Source organism: Pieris brassicae, chromosome 10 (genome assembly GCF_905147105.1).
Source record: "Pieris brassicae chromosome 10, ilPieBrab1.1, whole genome shotgun sequence".
NCBI classification, from domain to species: domain Eukaryota; kingdom Metazoa; phylum Arthropoda; class Insecta; order Lepidoptera; family Pieridae; genus Pieris; species Pieris brassicae.
Window position 1 is genome coordinate 14,527,490 of NC_059674.1, and position 20,878 is coordinate 14,548,367.

At 32.0% G+C, this 20,878-nt stretch overlaps 1 protein-coding gene across 1 annotated transcript in view; it reads right to left on the reverse strand.

The window, feature by feature from the left end:
• The window catches only part of LOC123714934 (phospholipid-transporting ATPase ABCA1), a 38,571-nt gene extending 18,083 nt beyond the window's left edge, over positions 1-20,488 (reverse strand). Inside the window, exons 1-9 of the mRNA XM_045669626.1 lie at positions 19,821-20,488; positions 19,489-19,745; positions 18,607-18,780; positions 17,692-17,936; positions 16,832-16,942; positions 9,710-9,851; positions 7,932-8,111; positions 3,397-3,609; positions 1,245-1,348 (exon numbers count right to left, since the gene is read on the reverse strand). Of these exons, the coding sequence (XP_045525582.1) occupies positions 1,245-1,348; positions 3,397-3,609; positions 7,932-8,111; positions 9,710-9,851; positions 16,832-16,942; positions 17,692-17,936; positions 18,607-18,780; positions 19,489-19,745; positions 19,821-20,032 (1,638 nt within the window). The 5' untranslated portion in view covers positions 20,033-20,488. The remainder of the gene's footprint in view (positions 1-1,244; positions 1,349-3,396; positions 3,610-7,931; positions 8,112-9,709; positions 9,852-16,831; positions 16,943-17,691; positions 17,937-18,606; positions 18,781-19,488; positions 19,746-19,820) is intronic.
• Positions 20,489-20,878: the final 390 nt, after the last annotated feature.

The window sequence follows — 20,878 nt, forward strand, 5'->3', positions numbered from 1 at the left end:
ACTTCAAAGAGGTCAGTATTGTCTTCTGTTAACATAGCTTTTACACATTAAGAAAACACTTTTTAAACGGATTGAAGCTATGTATTATTATTATAAATAAAATAAGGTGTTGAATGTCAAAAGTATCACTATCACTCGCGGTGTCCTCTATTTTCGCGGATTTCATCATTTCTGCAAAAACCCTTGATCTTTTAGTCGATATCAACTCCGGGGAAATAAATACAGATAACACAACTTTCTCTACAGCTGTGATACTTTTGACATTCAACACCTTTTGTCTTCAGTCACCGTGACCACGCACGCTGAAAAGCACGCGAAACGTCGGAAAAATTTAAAATTTAGAATTATGTAAATAATCATAAGTTTTTAATAATAATACATAGCTTCAATCCGTTCCAAAAGTGGTTTCTTCACAGAGGTTTACAATTTCACACCTATTTTATTTTAAAGTTCATGACAGAAATATAAACTTTACTAAAGTAAAAAAACGATGAACGTAATTTTATATTAATGACAGTGAATGCAAATCAAGGCAAAAAGTGCATCATGAACACCTGGGGTTCATTGACGTTAAGATATAGCCTTGGGTTAACTTTGAGCTGCTAATATTAGCATCATTCAATGTTTGTAATCTGAGGTGATTTTTGGAGCTTTTATTGCGTTTCAAGATACGTGATATATAACTTACCATCAATTTAATTGTATTAGAAATATAAATCACCGAAATCTTTGATACAAACTCATATTTATGCTCGGAAGAGATTGCTTATTGAAAAGTCCGCTCTAAGCACTGTGTAATATTTGTGTTGTCCAATGAAGTGTGAATAACAATAAAAACATGTGAAACTTATCGGCGCGGAAAAAAATTACCGTCACATTTTTCCGGTTGATTCGCAGATATTCGAAGCCATTAATAACAAAAATATATAATAACGATAACAATGATGATCTTAGTAGTAATAAAGAAACATGAAAAAAATATATATTTGTATTTATGTCTATGATAATAAAAGCCTTTTGTTAAACTTTATCTAATTTAACTTTATTTAAACCATTTCTGTAAAGTTGCATATAATAGATCATTTTTCGAAAAAGAAGGTCATAAAGAAGTTTCACTTCTTACGTGTGTAACCCACACATTTTTTTTTAGATATAAATCATTATTGTTCATATATCAGTACAGATATGCTGTGGTATAATAACTGCAATGAATAGATTTTATTTTTAGTGTATTTTATACATACCTCTATATTTATACCCATTGGTACACCTTTTGGCTCTTCGTCGTGAATTACCTTCAACAACGCGTTTTTGTACTCTTGATCGATACCATCCTTTAATGTTATCCCTGGAAAGATATAAAATACTCAATTTTACATTTTTTTATTATTATTAGTAATACAATAAATTTTGAATTGTAGGAAAATTTTCCTAATCTTTTGTAGAAAATCTAAAATATCGTCTTTCTTTTTAAGTAGCACACATCAGAAAAAGTTATATAATAAATGCTTAAAGCACAAGCAAAGCAGAAGTTTAGGCTTATATAGCGACTCATCGCTGAGGTCATAGGTTCGATCCCCGACCGGGCACATATTGACGTACTGTCTGTCTAACACTCACTCGATCATGGAAAACATCGTGACGAAACCCGGCTGTGAAACAAACAAACGACATGTGTCGGACAGACATGATAACGTGCTTAAAAAATAAAAACAATCAAAGAAACGCATGCAATCTGAGGCCAATGCCAATAGAGTTGTAGCGACAATGCATTATTATTATTACTAACAAGCTAACCTTATGTATTTATTGATTGTTTATCAAATAGGTCTCATTTATTAGAATCGTATCAACGAAGAACGCAGAATTGAACAAGCAAGACTATTCAGTATTGGATTTTCTCATACGGGAGTTCCCGCTAAATTTGTTTGGGAATAGAATAAAAAAATAATTAGAATAAATAATAAGCAAACATCCTACTTCATGGTACGCACATCCATAAGGACCTAGACACAGAAAACGTCGTCGAAGAAATTAAAAGACATGCCAAAGAGAGAGGCTTCTTGAGCACGTGAAGTTGAGCTTGGGCAGCTCTGACACCACGAGGCTAGTGCGTAGTCTCAAAAGAACCAAGCTTTTTAAGCTAGCGTGGCTAGTGTGGCTTTAGCAACAATAAGTGTTTAAAGAAAAATTGTTGCATGTGAAACATCAACATTATTTTGTACAAGAAATATGCATAAAAGAACAGATTACGACAGGAAGTAATTTTATTTTATATAGAACAGAGGGCAAACGGGCAGGAGGCTCATCTGATGTTAAGTGATACCGCCGAGCATGGAAACCCCCAATGCAAGAGGGCTCGCAAGTGCGTTGCCGGCCTTTAAGAAAGTAGTAGGCTCTTTTTTGAAGGACCCTAAGTCGAAATATGGAACTAAAACTTAATTTTTATTTGTTTCCAGGAAACTAAAAGTTAATTTGTAATAAACATTTACCTTTATTAAATACAAAGTATGAAATACCCACTACATATAGACTGTGTATATATACATATATATCAGTGCCGGATTAGCCATATAGCAAGAATAGCAAATGCTACGGGCCCTGCGAATTCGGGGGCCCCGCCCGCCAACGTACCCGTAACCGTAATATTTATATGATGCTTTATATAATATTGTTTTTCACTTCCACTTAAAAATCTAAAACTCGATTTCGTCAAGTTAAATAGTAAAAGTAAGTAGGTATTTTACAAACTTTTTACGTAATATTCTAATTTTTAATTATAATCGATATCTTTAGACTAGCATCTATAACAATTATTTTATAATAACGTCTTTATCATCTCAGTTTGTGGAATATAAAGCATAATTGGCTTAAAGAAGTCTATATTGAAAGTGTTACTATCTCTCAATTTGCCAATCCACATTCAGAAATATTTATTCGTAACGGTTTTGTTTTATTCAATATCCGAAACTTGATAACCTACAGCAAACCAAGGGCCCCTTGATGAAGTTTACTACAGGCCCCGCGCTGGCTTAAACCGGCACTGATATATATATATATATATATATATATCAGCGTCGTTAACAATCGGTTTTACCCGCGGCTACATGTTAAACATAAAAAACGAAGACAAACGAAGAAGCCTGAGTGTTTACTAAGTTTATAAGCCAGTTCTAAAGACGGTACTGGACTTTAAATTAATTACAACAGTAGTATAACTATAACTGTAAACAGTTATTGATAAATTAGCTGGATTACAGTGGAATTAAAACAAATACACATTTATCTGATGTATGCAATGCAAGATAGAAATAAACTTTCGGATACTAGGAAATCGGTAGTCATTCTTCAAATACAAAAATAACAAATTTAATTCAGACACCAATCATATATTACCTGCGATCCTAGTTTTATTCGGCAACCAGAAGCTCTTCGTGAATGGAAAGTACCAAGGCAACGGCACACCGTAATTGCCTGGACGAATTTTCTCAATATACAAAGCGATAGTCATGTATATTATCGTATCAACTATTAACATTAACACCACATGGCCTGGTTGGAAATCGTCATGATACGCGACGGGGGAAAATATCTCGCTCCATTGTAAGCCTGTAAACATTTAATTCATTAATTCTACGTTTATATTTATTATCCTACGGGCAGGATTAGAGGTTCACCTAATGGTAAGTGAAGATCTGCCAGACAAAGCCAAAGAGCTCGCGGCAGGAAACTCGCAGCATTGAGCTTTGAACACTCTGGCATTGAGTGTCCATGGGCGGCTGTAAACATCAGGTGAGCTTTCTACCGCTTTGCCTACTGTTTTACAATAAAAAATAAAAAGAATTGGTAAGAAAATACGTTTATTATTATACTACTTTTACTACAGAAATGGAGGAGAATAATTTCGTGAATAATATACATACAAGTGCAGTCCCGGTTAAATTTTTATATATTTTTCCCCAAGAAATCGATCGATGGATCCGGGACCCAACTGTCATGAAGGCTTTTGAATTGTATAGCCTTAAATAATATCTAAGAACAATTGTCAATCAAACGACATGTATTACGAAAAACTAAAACATTGTATCAAAAACACAACAATGTTTTGTTTTTTCTATGTAATTTACTTAAAATTATAGGATACATCTCTTGTAGTATTAGCGAAACGTGTCTCTGGCTTGCGAAGGTCGAAAGCCGTTTACATAGATTTGCATAGCAACAAAGTCGCAAAAAAACTTTCTTAAGTAGTTTTTTACTCTTATAAGATGGTTTTTGATAGTACATTAATTAATTTATGGTTGTGTACAGTTTCTGGTCTGTTATATGTTATCTACTAAAGACATAATAAGTGTTTTTATGTGTACATTTTACGTGAAATTCCGTAAAATAGAAGCCTAACAAAATACTAAATAAAGTATTTTTTAATTGAATAGTAGCTATATTGAAGTATAATAAATTACACAATTAATCATAAATTAGTAATGAAGCCGTACATAATACTAATTATAAGTATTTCATAATACCTTATATTTTTTTATTTACGTTAAAAACAGGACATTGTGTCTTTATATAAAATTATATGTTTTTAAGTATTTATAAGTCGCCAGCTTTACAGTGTACACACGAAAGAATAAAAGAAATTTTTCTTCTTACAAACTTAATATTTTTAAAAACAACAACATCAAAGATGCGGTTGGGTCTAGCGGATATTATAAAGGGATCAAACTAATATGAGAATAAAACTGTCGCATTTTGATAGGTCATTGTAGCTTTAAAATGTCGACAGGCGTGGTAATAATTTACATACTTGCATTAAGCGCACGCAACGTACTGTTTGGGGATTCCCTGTTGCCATGGCAACGGATATAAAACTTATTAAATTACGCTTCCACGGTATTCGACATGTATAAAATAAGCACCAATGGTTGGCAAGTAACTTGCCATTTTGTATGGGGGACGCAAGTTCGTAAGTTATAGGAAAAACCTAGAAACATCGACGCATTTCAATCAACTTATGAGCTGTTATTATACGAATTGCTATTATTCTCTGTAAAAAAGAACGACTATCTTATTATCTACATTCACGATACGATAGCGGGTCAAATTAGTGGAATAAACCTATCTTATATCTAGTACTTACTACGTAAGATTAAATTAAAGGTATGTTGTGTGTAAGGTAGGTTTTCCTGGGCATAATTTTTGTTTTAATAACATAATAAAGTACGATATTAACCATTGCGTGTCGAGTATCTAAATTGTTGAGGTTACTAGTCCCGATTAGGCATTACGCAGTGATATTTTTAGCATTTTATACGTATTGGATATTTAGGATAACATTAATCTATTATTAGCCCTCAGTTGTACAAGAGATTTTTCATTATTACATACAGCATCGCAGTGTGTAAATGCATTTACAATTATTAACTGATTTAACTAATGAGGGGCATGATGTGATAGTTGCATATGCAAACATAAAAAACTTGCTGATTTAAAAGAGTGACGTTCGTGAGTGCACATTGAGTTACCGAGATGAATAAATGATATTTAGTTTTTTTTTATTGTGATCTATAAAATATAATTACTATTGTAACGGTGTGTAACTCGATAATACATATATATATACCTAGGTAACACAGAAAATGTTTAGAAAATGAAAAACGGCTTAATGAAGAAAGTTGCCAATACTTTTATTGTTTTTCGAAGTAATCTCCGTTACTCTCTACACATCGTCGCATTCGATGGAACCACTGAGAAAAGCAGTAGGCCCATTTTTTCTTAGGGGTCTCTTCGATGACATTTTCGTACGCTTTCACCGCATCTTCAGAGTTCGTAAAGCGATTAACTCGAATTGTATCTTGAATAGTTCTTGGGTATAAATGAACCAGGTGCAATGTCAGGACTGTATGGCGGATGACTGATTATCTCGACACCTGCTATCGTCAAATATTTACCTTTTCATGCGAAGGTGTTCCTGCCACCGGTAAAAGTATGGGAAATACATCTGGTACAAAGCTTCCTGACGCCTAAATGTTCGTGTAATATTTTTTGAACTTGACTCATACCAACGCCTAGCCTTGCCCGTATCTGCTGATAGGTCACTCTCTTATTTTCTTCTATCATGCGTCGCACAGCACTGATGTTATCTATAGTAGTAAATAGTGGCACGAAATGGGGCTTCATTGCGAAATGCTAATCGCAGCCTATCATAGCTTTGTTGTTGCCCGCAACGAAAGTCATAAACATCATTGACCGAAAATGTTCTCGCGTTAGATTAATTTTCACGTGTAACAAGAGTTTTATATTTGCCGCCAATTCATAAAAGCAAATGACAAATGAATACAATCTACTACATTATGTAACCAAAGAGTTCTAAAATTGAAATTCAAAAAAGTTTCCATTAGCAATGTTTCTAACTGGCCAGTTCTAAACATTTTCAGTGTTACACGCATATGTTAAAACTTTACATGAAAACCTTGTTACTTTTACTTTTGCATATAACTTATATTTATATACATATACAGATATGTTGTGGGAGTAATTTTGTTCAGAATCAAAAGACCTAAAATCGTCTGCGAATCTCACATTTTACAACTTTACATGAAAAACTTATTACTTTTACTTTTTATATATAACTTAATAAATTCACAAGTTTAAGCTATTGACCGCATTCAAGTTCAATAACATCACAAGGCGAACAAGTATTTCTCTTATCTTACTCGGCCACCGGGGAACTATGTCAAACATATTAATTATAAATGTTGTGTTATATAATAAAAATAACAAGCATTTAATGTAATGTAATTCAAATTGAAGAATAATATTATGTAGATTAAAGTATGTAATTTTTTAATTGTTTATTTTTATAGGGAGCAAATGAGCAGGAGGCTCATATATTAACCCTTTAGGAATTGGTACGCTCTTATCTTACTTACATTTTATTTGTATTTTGAAAGAATTGTTATTACGATCTTAATTGAGATATTTACATTTACATTATATTAGTTCGGTTTTTGTGTTAGGGATGTCGAATAACGGCACAACATAAATAAGAGGTTTAGAAAAGATAAATGATAAATGTACATGTTCCGATTTTTAAATTGCCCATAATTGGGCAATCCATAAAAACAAATTTTGTTTAGATTAATATTATATATATATATATATATATTGAAAGAATACCAGGTAAAGACAATGTATTCCTTCATGTGATTCATTTGAAAGTACAATGTACATTAATGCAATAAGTGGTTAATTCTCGGAAAGACATTTATTATGATTGATTGACTCGACACAGTTTTAATTACGCAAATAATATAGACTACTGCTTCGAAGAGAACAAGGCCTGAAACGGCCTTTTAAATCAGAATGGGTCATTTTTTCAAGTTGAAAGTTTAATTATGAGACATGTTTTAATTAAAATGCGGGACTCGAAGTTCTTGAGAGAACCGGATGAGCAATATATAGATTTATAAAAAATGAAGTGTGGCTGTTTCATGAACGCTTCCGTGTTTTACGAGAATAGATTTATGTAATATATAATCTAAAATATAATCCATATACTTTTACGACGGCTGATGACTATTACCTAAACGAACATCGTAGCTTTTCGGACTCCAAAATTATATTATTATTGCTAATTGCAAATCTCTATACACAACAAAAGAACCTCAAAATGGCGGCGCTTCCTCGCCGCGCGCGATGCGTCACTATTCTCGTAATTAATTCTTTGATCCTTTTGCTATCCAGTTGTGTAATTTAATTTCGGATGTAGGGGATAGATTTGGAACAACAACGCCAAACTGTATCCCCTAATTATGTTATTAGGTTTATTAGCAAATGTAATGACATAGGACAAAATGGTTACAAGTTTAACAGAATAATAATCAAGATTTTTTGCGTACACAATCTATCAACATATAATCTATTCTTACCTTGAGACGTCCCTTCACAAATTATCAGCATCTGTAGTACGAAGCCCATAGCAGCATTTGATATCAAACTGAGTAGAAATTTCGTATGTAGGCTAACATCCTCGTAAAGCATTTGGGTTAGAAAATACGCTGAATATGTCGAAAACCACATAAGACCCATGAATGAAGCCGCAGTGTTTGCTGAAAACGACAACTATTCTTAACCATATTTCAATATAATTTATTTATAAAGATAACCAAATGATAATTACGTGTTAATGTCATTTTTAATAAACGTGTTTTTGATTTGGTAGTTTATGAGTTATTGGTTGTGATTTTTATTATTTAGTTTCACACTCTGGCACTTCAAATTTCTTTCAATAGTTGCCTGAAAGAGATCTCTTAGCATCGATATAGCCGCTCGTTGTAACATGTTTTATTTAGTTTATTGCTAATATTATTTAATAAATTAAGATGTTGAATATATGAAGTCACGTAACCCGGACTTATGTTACTTTTTTCTTTTAAAATTCGTTTTAAAAATAACTTCCCAAAATTCTTATTGAATATACCATATTTAACTCTAGGTTAATAAAGCCAAGATGACGGTTTCATATAACATTAGTAAAGCAACTCCAGGCCATTCATCGAGTCAACACTCACAAAAAGCCTCATTAGGAGGACATAATCCAGTGGCGCCACATCCCTACATAGATCTTGGACTCAGATTGCATCCTAAGATCATTTTGTTTTTTTTAATATCTGTTCAGCCTGCTGTCGCATGTTGTCGATTTGGTTTCGTAACGATGTTTGCCTTCACAGTAACATTAATTGCTTACATAGATAAAAAACTGAAGTATTTCCGAACCGATTCGAACTAGGGTCCTTCAAGAAAAGAGCGTATCAATTCTTGAAAGACCGGCAACGCACTTGCGAGCCTTCTGGCAATGTGAGTGTCTATGAGCGACAGTATCACTTAACATCAGGTGAGCCTCCTGCCCGTTTGCCTCCTAATAATTAAAAAAAAATGTAACGCCGTGATTCCATAGCACAAATACAGGGTTGACGTTCGCACGCTTAAATCACTACGCAACTGCTATCATTATAACTATAAATTACGAAATAAACCACACGCTATCGTGTTGTACGTTCTCTAGGCCCCCCAATTTTAAATATTTTCATTGTATGCGGAGGAACAGATTGGCTTCTGACGATTAAAAAGTGATTAGTGATATATAAGTTTAAATTCCCATACAAAAGAACGTACGGTTTACGATTATCGTAGCTACTTATAGAAGGCATATCATTCCCTACCAATGACGTTACGAGACTTCATACTATCAAGCAAGTGTTATTAACTTTTTCATACATTTTTTTGATGCCTATAATGTACACTAGACCGCTTTAACTCGAACATCAAGGGATGCGTCAATAAACTCGAGTTAAGTATAGAGTTACCTTACGGAGGATTTGTATTTAGGCGGATTTTGATTCGACTTGTAGAAGTTAAGATTTATTCGTACTTTGATTAATGCGTATTTTACGTTAAGGTGGTGAAGAAAAAAAGGAATTCCATAACAAAAGAATGAAAAAGCTAGTCAATAACTCGTTTATCTTTGAACTATTGACGTAATAGCTTTCAAATATATGCTATGTTCGAAATACAATTCAATTTAATTTTTCGAGTTATGGAGGGAGAATATGTAAAACGGCTAGCACGAACATAGTGATTCGACTAATAGAGTTAAGTTTTCGAGTAAGGGAGGCTTTACTGTATATATTTTATAAATAAGACTCACCTCTTGTAAAGAACACGCTCACCATGAAACAGAAGGCAAGAGAAGCCATTACAAATAGTACCATGAAGAATAGAAGCACGGACCACGGCGTGTATGTGAAGACAGAGTATCGTTCCCCATCTATGGTGGCATTAAAAGGGATCTGCAACAATTCACCAAACAATTTTGATTTTTTAGTAATGATAGCGAGACTGAGACAAAATTATTTCAATTTCTAATTTATTATAAACGTTATTGCTACGTATTAAGGTTCATTGTACAATAGACGAGAGTGTAAGTATGTGCTATTTCACCATGCCTCCTGCTGATAGAGGATCTTTGACAATCTGAGACAAACTTTTGTTTTTAACTTATTTTATTATTGCCAGTTCTTCTCTTCCATTTTACGCCTTTAATTTGAGAACTGGCAGTAAATGTAAAATTAGAAGCATTTTATGTATATTTCTTTTTTATTGACATTTATAAGTGTACATTGTGTTACCTATATGAACCAAAAAATATTTTTGACTTTGACTTTGGACAAAGTGTATCCAGGTAGCGTGATGTATATTACTGAATTAGCATTTATTATTATCTATTAAATCAATATAATTTGGACTACTATAATATTATTATAAGAATTAAAGTATGTATGATGTATCAGTCAAACTTTAAGCGAGGTGCGGTCACAAAGTGAATTTAAGTAAAGAATTAAAGCATTTATGTGCCAAGGGATAACATACAGATTTTATAGCTGATATTATAATATTTAATAGAATTATAAGTAGAATTTTATTTGTTACAAGTGTTAAAGATTGGTTAGGTTTTTAAGGCCCGAATTCCAAAATGTATCTAAAGTCACAATGTCAAAGTTTAAAAATATTTTGACAGCTGACAAAGCTCGTGAAAGCATATTTGAATTCTAGAAACGATTAAAAAAAAAAATTTAATGGTCGTCAAGATCAAATATTCCAAAAATTTACATGAACCAATTAAATATAAACCTTGAACTATTTTATATTTTTAAACACAATTTCTTTTGAGTATAATCATCTATATAAGGTAAGAAATGAGAGGTCTTTGAAGTGTTCAAACTAAAAATTCAATGTATCGGTGTTTTGTACCTTATTATACCATTTCTTTAACTTTTATATTCCTACATATAAGTATGTCCTCGTTTTAACATGGGTGATGTTTCAGAGCAAAAATAAAATAACCGTATAACGAATAATTTTTGACCTTGAGAACACTCAAAGACCGGAACGCCGTTGTATTGATTTAAATACATACATTTATTATAGCCAAGATTTCATGAATATAATGTATTGACGTTAACAAATCACCATTAATGTTTGTGGCAGTTATGATTATTGTATAATCAAAATTTTCCGAATGTTTTTATTTTTATTTTTACTGTACACACTGGTTATATTGACCAAAGTCAAAGGTCGCGGCTGGTAAAAGTATTAGGTACTTAATAACAACGTCATCGGCTGCTACGACTATAGGTTTTTGCGACCAAATATAAGTAGTACCTTCGATATCGTTATAACAGATTTTGAGTGTATTCGAAATTATATATCCTATTTATACTATGATAGTTACTTAGTGTAAAGGTCAGCTTGAAGAAGTAGTGTTGATATTGAATAATGACATCATGATGTATATAGAATCGGAACGTTCTTTGTACTTTAGGTATTTCTTAGAAGATTTATTCCACGATCATAAAAAATATTGACGGTATAATCTCGCAGTATGTGTTCAAATAATAGGACTGTTGGGAACGACAAACTCAATTCACTTAATATAAAATATTAAACGTCAACGGACCGGTATGAATTCATTGAATAGTGACGCAAGCGGATTTAAAATTATTAAAATCATACGAGAACTATAAATGTTTTTCAATTGAATATTTTAGCATCAACATGTTTGATTTATGGGATGATATATGTTTACGGGAGTAGGTACCTACTAAAAATTTACAGAAATCTTTGACGTACAATTTGTTATTTATTACACTATTTATATAACTCGACGTTTGAAGTGTTTTTCTAGTGCTCATACTGTTAATATGTGTAATCCCTTGGTATAGTATAATGCGTATTGGTTTATTAAATTTATTGAGTTGTGATGGATGTTTGAGAATTTTTAATTACATTTGACCTGTAATAAAAGAAAATAATAAATAAAGAACAAGCGTTATATACTTATAGATACGCGTTCACACATATTACATATAAATAACGCGTATTGAAGATTTGCCATATATACATTATATATTAAAGGCATTGTAGTAAAGATAATAAGTTTTTCATATAGTCGAGTAAATACCGATACGGTATAGTGCTCTACTAAAATAAAAGCTAAAATATTTGGCCTTGCTCCAGTAAAGTAGAGCTACAATAAAATAGAGAGAAATGACGAATCGTACATATCGCGACTAGTCGCAGTAATGCAACAAATTTACAATAACCAATTTGATTAAAAGGTTTTTTAGGTTAACATAACAAAAAGACGTTTAGGCGAGTATTTGGGCCATAGATTTCACACCGATTGTACAAATTTAAATGACATTTGCATGCCTATTTATATATGGCTGATTGTAGGGAAATTTGTAGTTTATCGATCTAACCACAGTACCACTATCTTGGCAAATAAACGATTATTATTATTAAAATATTGCCAGATTACCTATTATATTTATCATATTTTAATTGAACCCATACACTCTTAACCAGTTTCGCAGAGATTTTGACATATTTTTTTAAAATAGATAATCAGATATGTATTTACTTTTTAAGTATTTTGATGGTTTAAATAAGTTCGCGACCCAACGACTAGGTGGACGACATCGTAAACGAGGGTGTATAGGATGAAGATGGAGATGGCCCACGTCCAGAAATTGACTTTGAGGCTGACGATGATAAATATTATTATGTACTAAGCATGCTGCGTTTGCTTTTGTTGCAATACCCGTTGGCAATGTGTTATTCAGATAAATATGTTAACCTTTGTTGTTTGTTCGGGTTTCCCCTTTTATAATTGCAATACAGACCTCAAATGGCAATATCATGTTTTGTTATCAATCTTATCATTATTTTAGCTTATAGTACTTTTATAAGAGTATAAATTCTGGCGTTTTACTATACTAAACTTCTATATTTGATATTTATAGCATATAGTAACAATATAAAAACGTTATTGCCGAATTGTTATTACCAAGTAGTTACTTTAATTCATAGCTCTATGGACTCAAATCTACTGAGAACGCGTGTTTTACAGCTGATACGCGTTACCTGTATTAATAGGTTTTCACTAGAAGACTTCATTACGAAAAAACACATTCAATCAATAATTAGTATGGCATTGAGATTACACAAAAATTTAAACCAATTGTCTCACGTAATCGATACCTTCGTGACACGTGACAGTGCAAAACCTTGAACTCACGTATAATTCGCAACAACTAATATTCTAGCATTTTTCTTCTTATTAAATTAATATAAAATGTAGTCGTACAATTAGTTAGTGAGATATAGTATTTTAAGCGAAATAACGTTTGTTACTAAAGCATTGCTTATTGGAAAGAAAATACTACTAAAGGCAAGGCTTGGCTTTATAAACATTATACGGACTGTGGACTTCGAGAAAAATAAACCGTAGAGAAATGGATTGCATAATATATATATATATATATAATAGATAGCAATAGATGCATAGATAAGTTTAAATGAGGCAAAATAAGCACCGAGGACTATGTACGCAGTGGAGCCCCAAAGAGGCTGTTACCGACGAAACCATAAAAAAGACTACATAAAAATTTTGTACAACCGAAGAGTAAAGTTGATTAAGGTACCGGAGACTCTAAACATTTTAATGGAATGTGTTTGACTGTTCAAAATGGGTGCCGAACGAGTGCACAATACATCAAAAACAACAACGAATTGATGATTCATGAAATAATGAGCAGTGTTTAAGCTGTTTTGTTGTAATAAATCCAACTTTTCCTGTTCTCATACCTCTAGAGAATTGCTGGACAGACATTTTGCGCTATAATATAAATATACATATAATCGATGTATCGCTCTCGAAGGCAAATATACTGAATAATCAAATGAAAGTCTATTAAAAGTTTTGATTCTATGTTACACTACGATCTTTTCAGATGACCTGTTATATATATTAATTATGACTCATTAACCTTAGATTAAGCTTTCACATTATTCATATTGTTGATTTTCTAATGATTTCAGTTTAGTTTAGTTACTATATATCTAGTGTTACATGTAATTTTATGTATTTTTGATAATTATTTAGGCACTTGTACTTTACACAGTTGGTGTTCCTTTTTTTATTTTTCCATACTGGGGTTGCCTGAACGAAATCGCTTGTTAGCGATACGGCCGCCAGTTACCTAATACCTTATGTAAATAATACTTTGAGACTTTATTGTATATTGAGACTTGTTTACAAAGTCCCCATTGTATTGACAATCTTAAACTTCACTTCACATAGGTATAATTTTATACTGCCACCATACTATATATATATATGGTATACGTATATGTAACGCTTGAGTCTAATAGAGTAAATGTACTCTAATTAATAAGGATTATATTAGATTATACGAGATGGACTTGATTACTTGATTCCCTACATCGAACCTTCTAGCAAAAACGGCGAGTTTTGGGTGCAAAAGCGTACACAGTAAACACTGTAGCACTCCAAATTTATATTAATTTCTTACGTTTCAATTATATTGTGACGTTCGACCACGCTGACTAGGTATTTTTTGTACCATGTGCATAGTATCTATATATTAAGTGTAGTTTTAGCCGTCGCAGCCGTTTGACCAAGTTGTTGTGAATTACGTAACAAAAATTATAACACGCATTTTGTTCGTTTGATTGTGATTTTGTATGAAATATATCTCGAATAACAAGCAACAATGAACAATCTAAAACTGAACTATGAATGCGATCGAAATGTGTGTAGAATTTTAATCATTCAATTTACGAAGCAATCATCTCAATCAAATACCGCAAGATGTTAAACGATAAATGGGTCTATGAATAAAGCTGACATACGAGTACAGTACTGATGGCAACACAGAAATGTTAGATTTAAACAAGAAAGAAAGAACTTTTTTATACATAATAAAAAAATAAATTTGGTTAAAAATGAAACGGCACAATTACATATGTGTACGACCAACCAGGTTCCAGAAGATAAACCACTATATGGAAATTGTAGTCGTTTTTACAACCAACTCCCAATGGAACTTAGAGAATTATCACTAAATAAATTCAAAGCCCTCGTTAAACGTAAATTAATCAATAAAGCTTTTTTATAAATTTCACGCATATTTAAATGATCCTAATCCTTGGGATTGATTTGCTCCAGTTCAAACAATTTATAAGACTCAAAACTTGGCGATTAAAAAGACTGGCGGAAAGTTTCTTGCCAGTTCTTCATGCCCGCTCTACGCCCTTGATTTGCGAACTGGTAGTAAATGTAAATTTACAATTAATTTAACATCTTTTCCGCCGTTCAGAAGTGTACTTATTTACCTATATGAATAAAGTTATTTTGACATTCCATTTGACATATTAACGGTACTTAATATGTAAAATGTACGGTATAATTTCAAAACTCGATTTCGGCAACAACAAAAAAATGTAAAAGGAGGCAAACGGGCAGGAGGATCTGATGTTAAGTCATACTGCCGCCCATGAACCCTCACATTGGCAGAAGGCTCGCAAGTGCATTGCCGGCATTTCAAGAATTGGTACGCTCTTTTCTTGAAGGACCCTCATCGCATTGGTTCTAAAATACTTCAGTGGGCAGCTGGTTCCACATAGTGGTGATGTGCGGCAAAAACTGCCGTAAAAAACGCTCCGTTGTCCAACGACGGACGTCGAGGTGAAACGGATGGTATTGAAGATTTCAAAAACTAGTTTCAATTATATATACCTGAGTTGGTAAGGAACTTGGGGTATAACTTGGATGCATTGTGTTCGATTTCTATAACTATAATTATATATCCAAAGGCCCAAACTCTTTGCTGTCATAAAAAAAATATATCGAACAGAAATATAAAATGTGACTATAAACAATTTTAACAGAAAAAAGTTTATAAGCAAAAAATTCGTAATAACATTTTTTTCTTATTTCTTCGAATCGATATTCCTCTGTTATTGTGGGTTAAACTTAATTGAACGAGGTCGCGCGTAGCTATTAAAAACTCGACAAGTTGATCAAGGAGGAAACATTTTATTAATAAATCATATTTCCTATATATTGAGATGTAAGGTCGATATTACTATAAAAAAATATAAACGCTTTTTTATAATAAAAAAAAACGAAGTTAATAAAACATTATTGTTTTTGTATGTTCCTGATAGAGATCAGTCAGATATCGTCCAATGATGTGCCAGAATCTCCCACGAGGCGGTCACATCTCCCAATAAACATAATTTTTGGAAGTAACAATTGTTGTCGGGAATCGTAACGCGTTTACACTATACGCATTAACTACTAAGGCATGGTGACGATTCCCTTAACTTTTTCAAAATAAATTATTACTCTTGGGACCTATAAACTTAGTAATATAAACTATGGTTTAAGTTTTTACAAGCTTGGGTTTGCTGGTAAAATAAATAACCATTTTATTAGTACAAACGAAGATGTAAATTTAATAAAAATTATATTTTTTATCTGTTTAATGAGTATCAATAAATCATGTCTATCTATAAATTACCTCGTATATTCATTTATCAAAATATCAATTGATTATACATTCATAGAAATCTTTTAACGGTTATAATTAATATTGATCACTGGCAATTACATGACTTATTTTGTCCGTGTGCAGTCATCGCAAAGGAAAATATATATTTATAGATGAAAGGTAATATTGTCTATTTTTTCGTCAGTAAAATAAAACTTGCTTTGTAAGGAGACGGCTGAAGGTGTAAAATTTCGATTCGAAGATTTTTTTATTCATGAAAAAGTGTAATGGAGTATTTTCAGAATACACTTAACGATTCGGTAAAAATTAAGGATTCAAAACATCAAAAAGTATATTTTTTAAAAGCATTTTTTAACAAAAGTATAATATAAAATAGATTTAATACATACCTTGAATAGTATCACCATGAGAACGACGGATATGAGAAGAAACGAAAACTGTTTTATAAACCAAGCGAGCCAGTGAAGCCATGACGGTAGACCCATTATTGTCATAGTTTCCTAGAAAAAATCAAATTATTTCAGTATCTTAAATGCTCTATGCATATTATAATAAGGTCTGAATTAGTACCACATATGGAAGAGCATGATGTTTGTTGGACATCTTTAAATATACTTTTTGTTTATTAAAAAACTATACATATCAGAAGCTAGTAGGCTAAAATTAGGACTGATGGGGACGTGTATCTCGTTCGTAAATATTAATTTTCTCATGTAAATAAAAATACATTTTTTGTAAAGAATAAAGTTTTTAAACAATAAACATTACAGTTTAAAAGCTAAACTAACATACCATAAACGGGTCGAATGACTCATTTTTTGTTACATAATGATAAGATACAATTTGTTGGACCAAGGCGTAATATGAACATCAATTGTAGTAATTAAAAATACTGATGTCAATATTAACGTTATCAAATGCTATTTCCCATTCCTGTAGATTAAAGAGACGCGAATACAAATGACGAATGACATTTACTATTGAGATTATGCACATTTAATAATCTGTACTACAGTCGAAACAGTTTACGACAATAACGTTTAGAAAACATCGGGTCGAACATGTCGAGTACAAACCATAACTGAGTACGACTTTTACGTACTCAGTTATGGTTTGTACACATTTGTTGCTCATTAGCAATGACATTTTTCTATTGACATTATGCATATATAATTCATGAATATTGCAATGATAATGAAAGTAAATGAACTGTATATATATAGATAATGAAGTTTTACGTTCAACCAACCTTTAGCTGCAATTCCTTTTCCGCCGTCACCACTCTCACAGTATTAACAAAAGTATATGCAAAACAGAGCATAATTATCATAGATATAAATCTCTCCATTGCCACCAATAGGTCGTCTTTCCTATACGCATTCTGTGGGAACCTTTGTAAGTATATTTTTGTATTTATCGGTTTCCCAGATTTTTGTTTAATTATCTCTTGTGAAATTGCATGTTGGACAGCTAAGAACATTTCTGGTGAGTAACCTGTGAATTTTTTTTCAATTTAGCTCCTATTCACAAATATACCTACAGTTTTGATTTACACCATAAAAGCCAGTACTACCACAACATATTTTATTGCTATTTAGAAGGAATATATATACAAATCCCAAAAACTGAAAAATATTTGTTTCGTAGTAATTAATTACGATGGTAGGCTGAATTTCAACAGGTACACATTACAGATTGAATAACTTAGTAAATAATTTTATGGTTCGATTACAATTGTTATTAGAGTACCGTAAACTAAATTGTCCGTGAGGTGTCAAAATTGCTGCGCGTAGGCACTTCAAACAATTGACTATATATTCGTTTATAAGAATCTTGGCAAAATTTCCTATTTTGTTGTCTTAGTAACACAACGTGGATTCGATTCCGGATAATACAATATTTGTATCGGGTCACACCCGCCCATTTCAAATACGAATAAAAACACGCAAGGTCATGTCTGAACCACACCACATTGGCGGTGCTTTCAAAGTTCAAACATACGCACGGCGCTTTTGACCATAAATTTTGATAAATATGCGCGACGTTATTGTGGCTTCATATCCAAATCGCCGAAATTTAGAAGTGTTTGAATATACTAAAGAAAACAGTTTTTGAATACATACTCTCGGTAATGTTATACGTATTTTAAAGGTCACATTTTTACCTGGTGTTTGACCTCCATACATGTCTTCTGGAGCTCTGGGTCCTGGCAGTGGAAACAAAGGAAACAGTAGGTTCGTTCTCCAACTTAACCTAAGAGGGTGGTCATACATTGGTGTTCTCATTACAGCTGGAAATCTTAGTGTTACATCAATATGGTCTGGCCATTTTGTAGCATCTGGAATATGAATATGTACATGTACTTTCTAAGTAACACATTTTTTAAATAGCTATTTAAACAGTTTGGGAAAAATATTAACATGAAAGAAATTCTAAATATTTATTATATATTATATAAATGTTTCGGTACAGACATTATTAAGCTAGGTAAGCTAATGATCAGTGTTCTATCCAAAGCAAAACTATAACTTTTGTGGAAAGAATTTTCCCTTGCTATCAACATCTAAAAATCTTTTAAGCTATTTGTTAATGCAATAGTAGTGCATAGGAACAATATAGTTAGATTAAAAAAATATATATCTTGCTGTAAATTATAACTTTAGGTATAAAAACTCTTTGTCCTTTGCTATAAGGCTAAATAACTTGTTAGGATTTTTTTATAAGGTTAATACCTAATATAAACATGAATCATATCACCTAAGATCAGGCCATGTTAAAACCTACTACAATGTAGCAATAATGCAGACATCAGACAAAGCAAAAACGGGTTTCACAAGATCCTATAACTACTAAACAAAGATATTGAAATGTATAAAGGATGAATAAGCATCATAAATTTGATTAAATTGAAATATTCTTTACTAATATAGAATTCTTAATTTTAAAAGAAATTTTTGAGATAATTTGTTTGGTCATAATTTTGCACTTTAATTAGTCATTATAATAATAGTGTTAAAAGTTAACAAAGTGAGGTTTATTTACTTACTAGCCATATTATCATTAAACTGAATTCCAACTAGAATTTTATTCATAGCATTAGGTTGGGTTAGGGCTTTCTCTAATTCTTGAGCATTCTCAAAACCTTTAGGATCAGGTAGCATTCCAGTATCAAAAAATAAAGCCAGAAATCCTAAGTTATCTAATGCAACTGTGGCCATTGCATTCTTCGTTACGTTTCGTATTAATGGATTCTCTGGTGAAAACGCAAGAGTTCCTTCTCGTTTTGCCGATGTTAGATTTCCCCTACGAAAAATATATGATTCAAAGTAAATGATTCTGTAGAACACAGCATGTCATAATTGTAAAAAATGAACTTACATGTGTCTGCTGCTCATATTAAAATACGTCGGTAGAAATGGTTGGTAAGATTCAGCTGGTTTCGATTGCGGATCAACGAGACATCGTATTAAAATTAAAAATAACGAAAACACTACTGGCGACGCAATTTCAAAGACAGTCTGCCACTTATGCCTTCTTTGCAAAAGAAAATTTTTCCAAATCAGCAGCTTGAGTTTCTCAAACTTCGACATTGTTGTTAGCAAAACGTAGACGATTATTAATAAAAATACCCCGATCAATATTCACCCATATTCCAATAGGAGAACAATTAATATTACTGGGGTGAAGTATAGGTCACACGTTTAGGTTTCATTAAATTCACAATCCCATTCATTATTAGTACATAGAATAGCGGGTCGTCCAAAAATATGAAATTTGATTATTTAAGAATAATGATACAGTTTAGAGTTCCATTTCCACAATTATTAATAAATCGTAACAGTATTCACACAAAATAAATTAACGTAATACTTTCACTATTATTGTAGTAATAATCAATACTGTCGATTAATTTTCACACAGCACTTGAAAAAATATTAATTACGAATAATTCCGACATCGTACATAACTCGTAACACTAAACCATAAGTGGCAGCTCACTAATATCATGATTGCAAATTAAAAAAACTGCGGGAACGACAGTTTGACACTCAGACTTATCACTGAGTGTCACTTACTGACACTTGATAGCATGGCCAAATACTATATAATTGGAACAACCTACAAAAAATTAGCATAGATAATAAGAAAATATATGTAAATTGGCATGAATATATATATATATGGCTGATCCCAATCGTTCGCATAGTTACAATAATATTTTTTTCAGTCCTTTTAATAATTTAACATTTATGACATGTTTCATGCACCGTTCAGACAATTTCATTTCATGTAACCGTAATTGTTTTCATACGATTTGAATTTTTGTAATTGATTATTAATGATTAAAAATAATTATTAAAAAACTCTAAAAAGTATTGTGTGGTACCGGAGTGAGAAAACATTATAAATTATATAAAGAAACATATTAGAAGGAA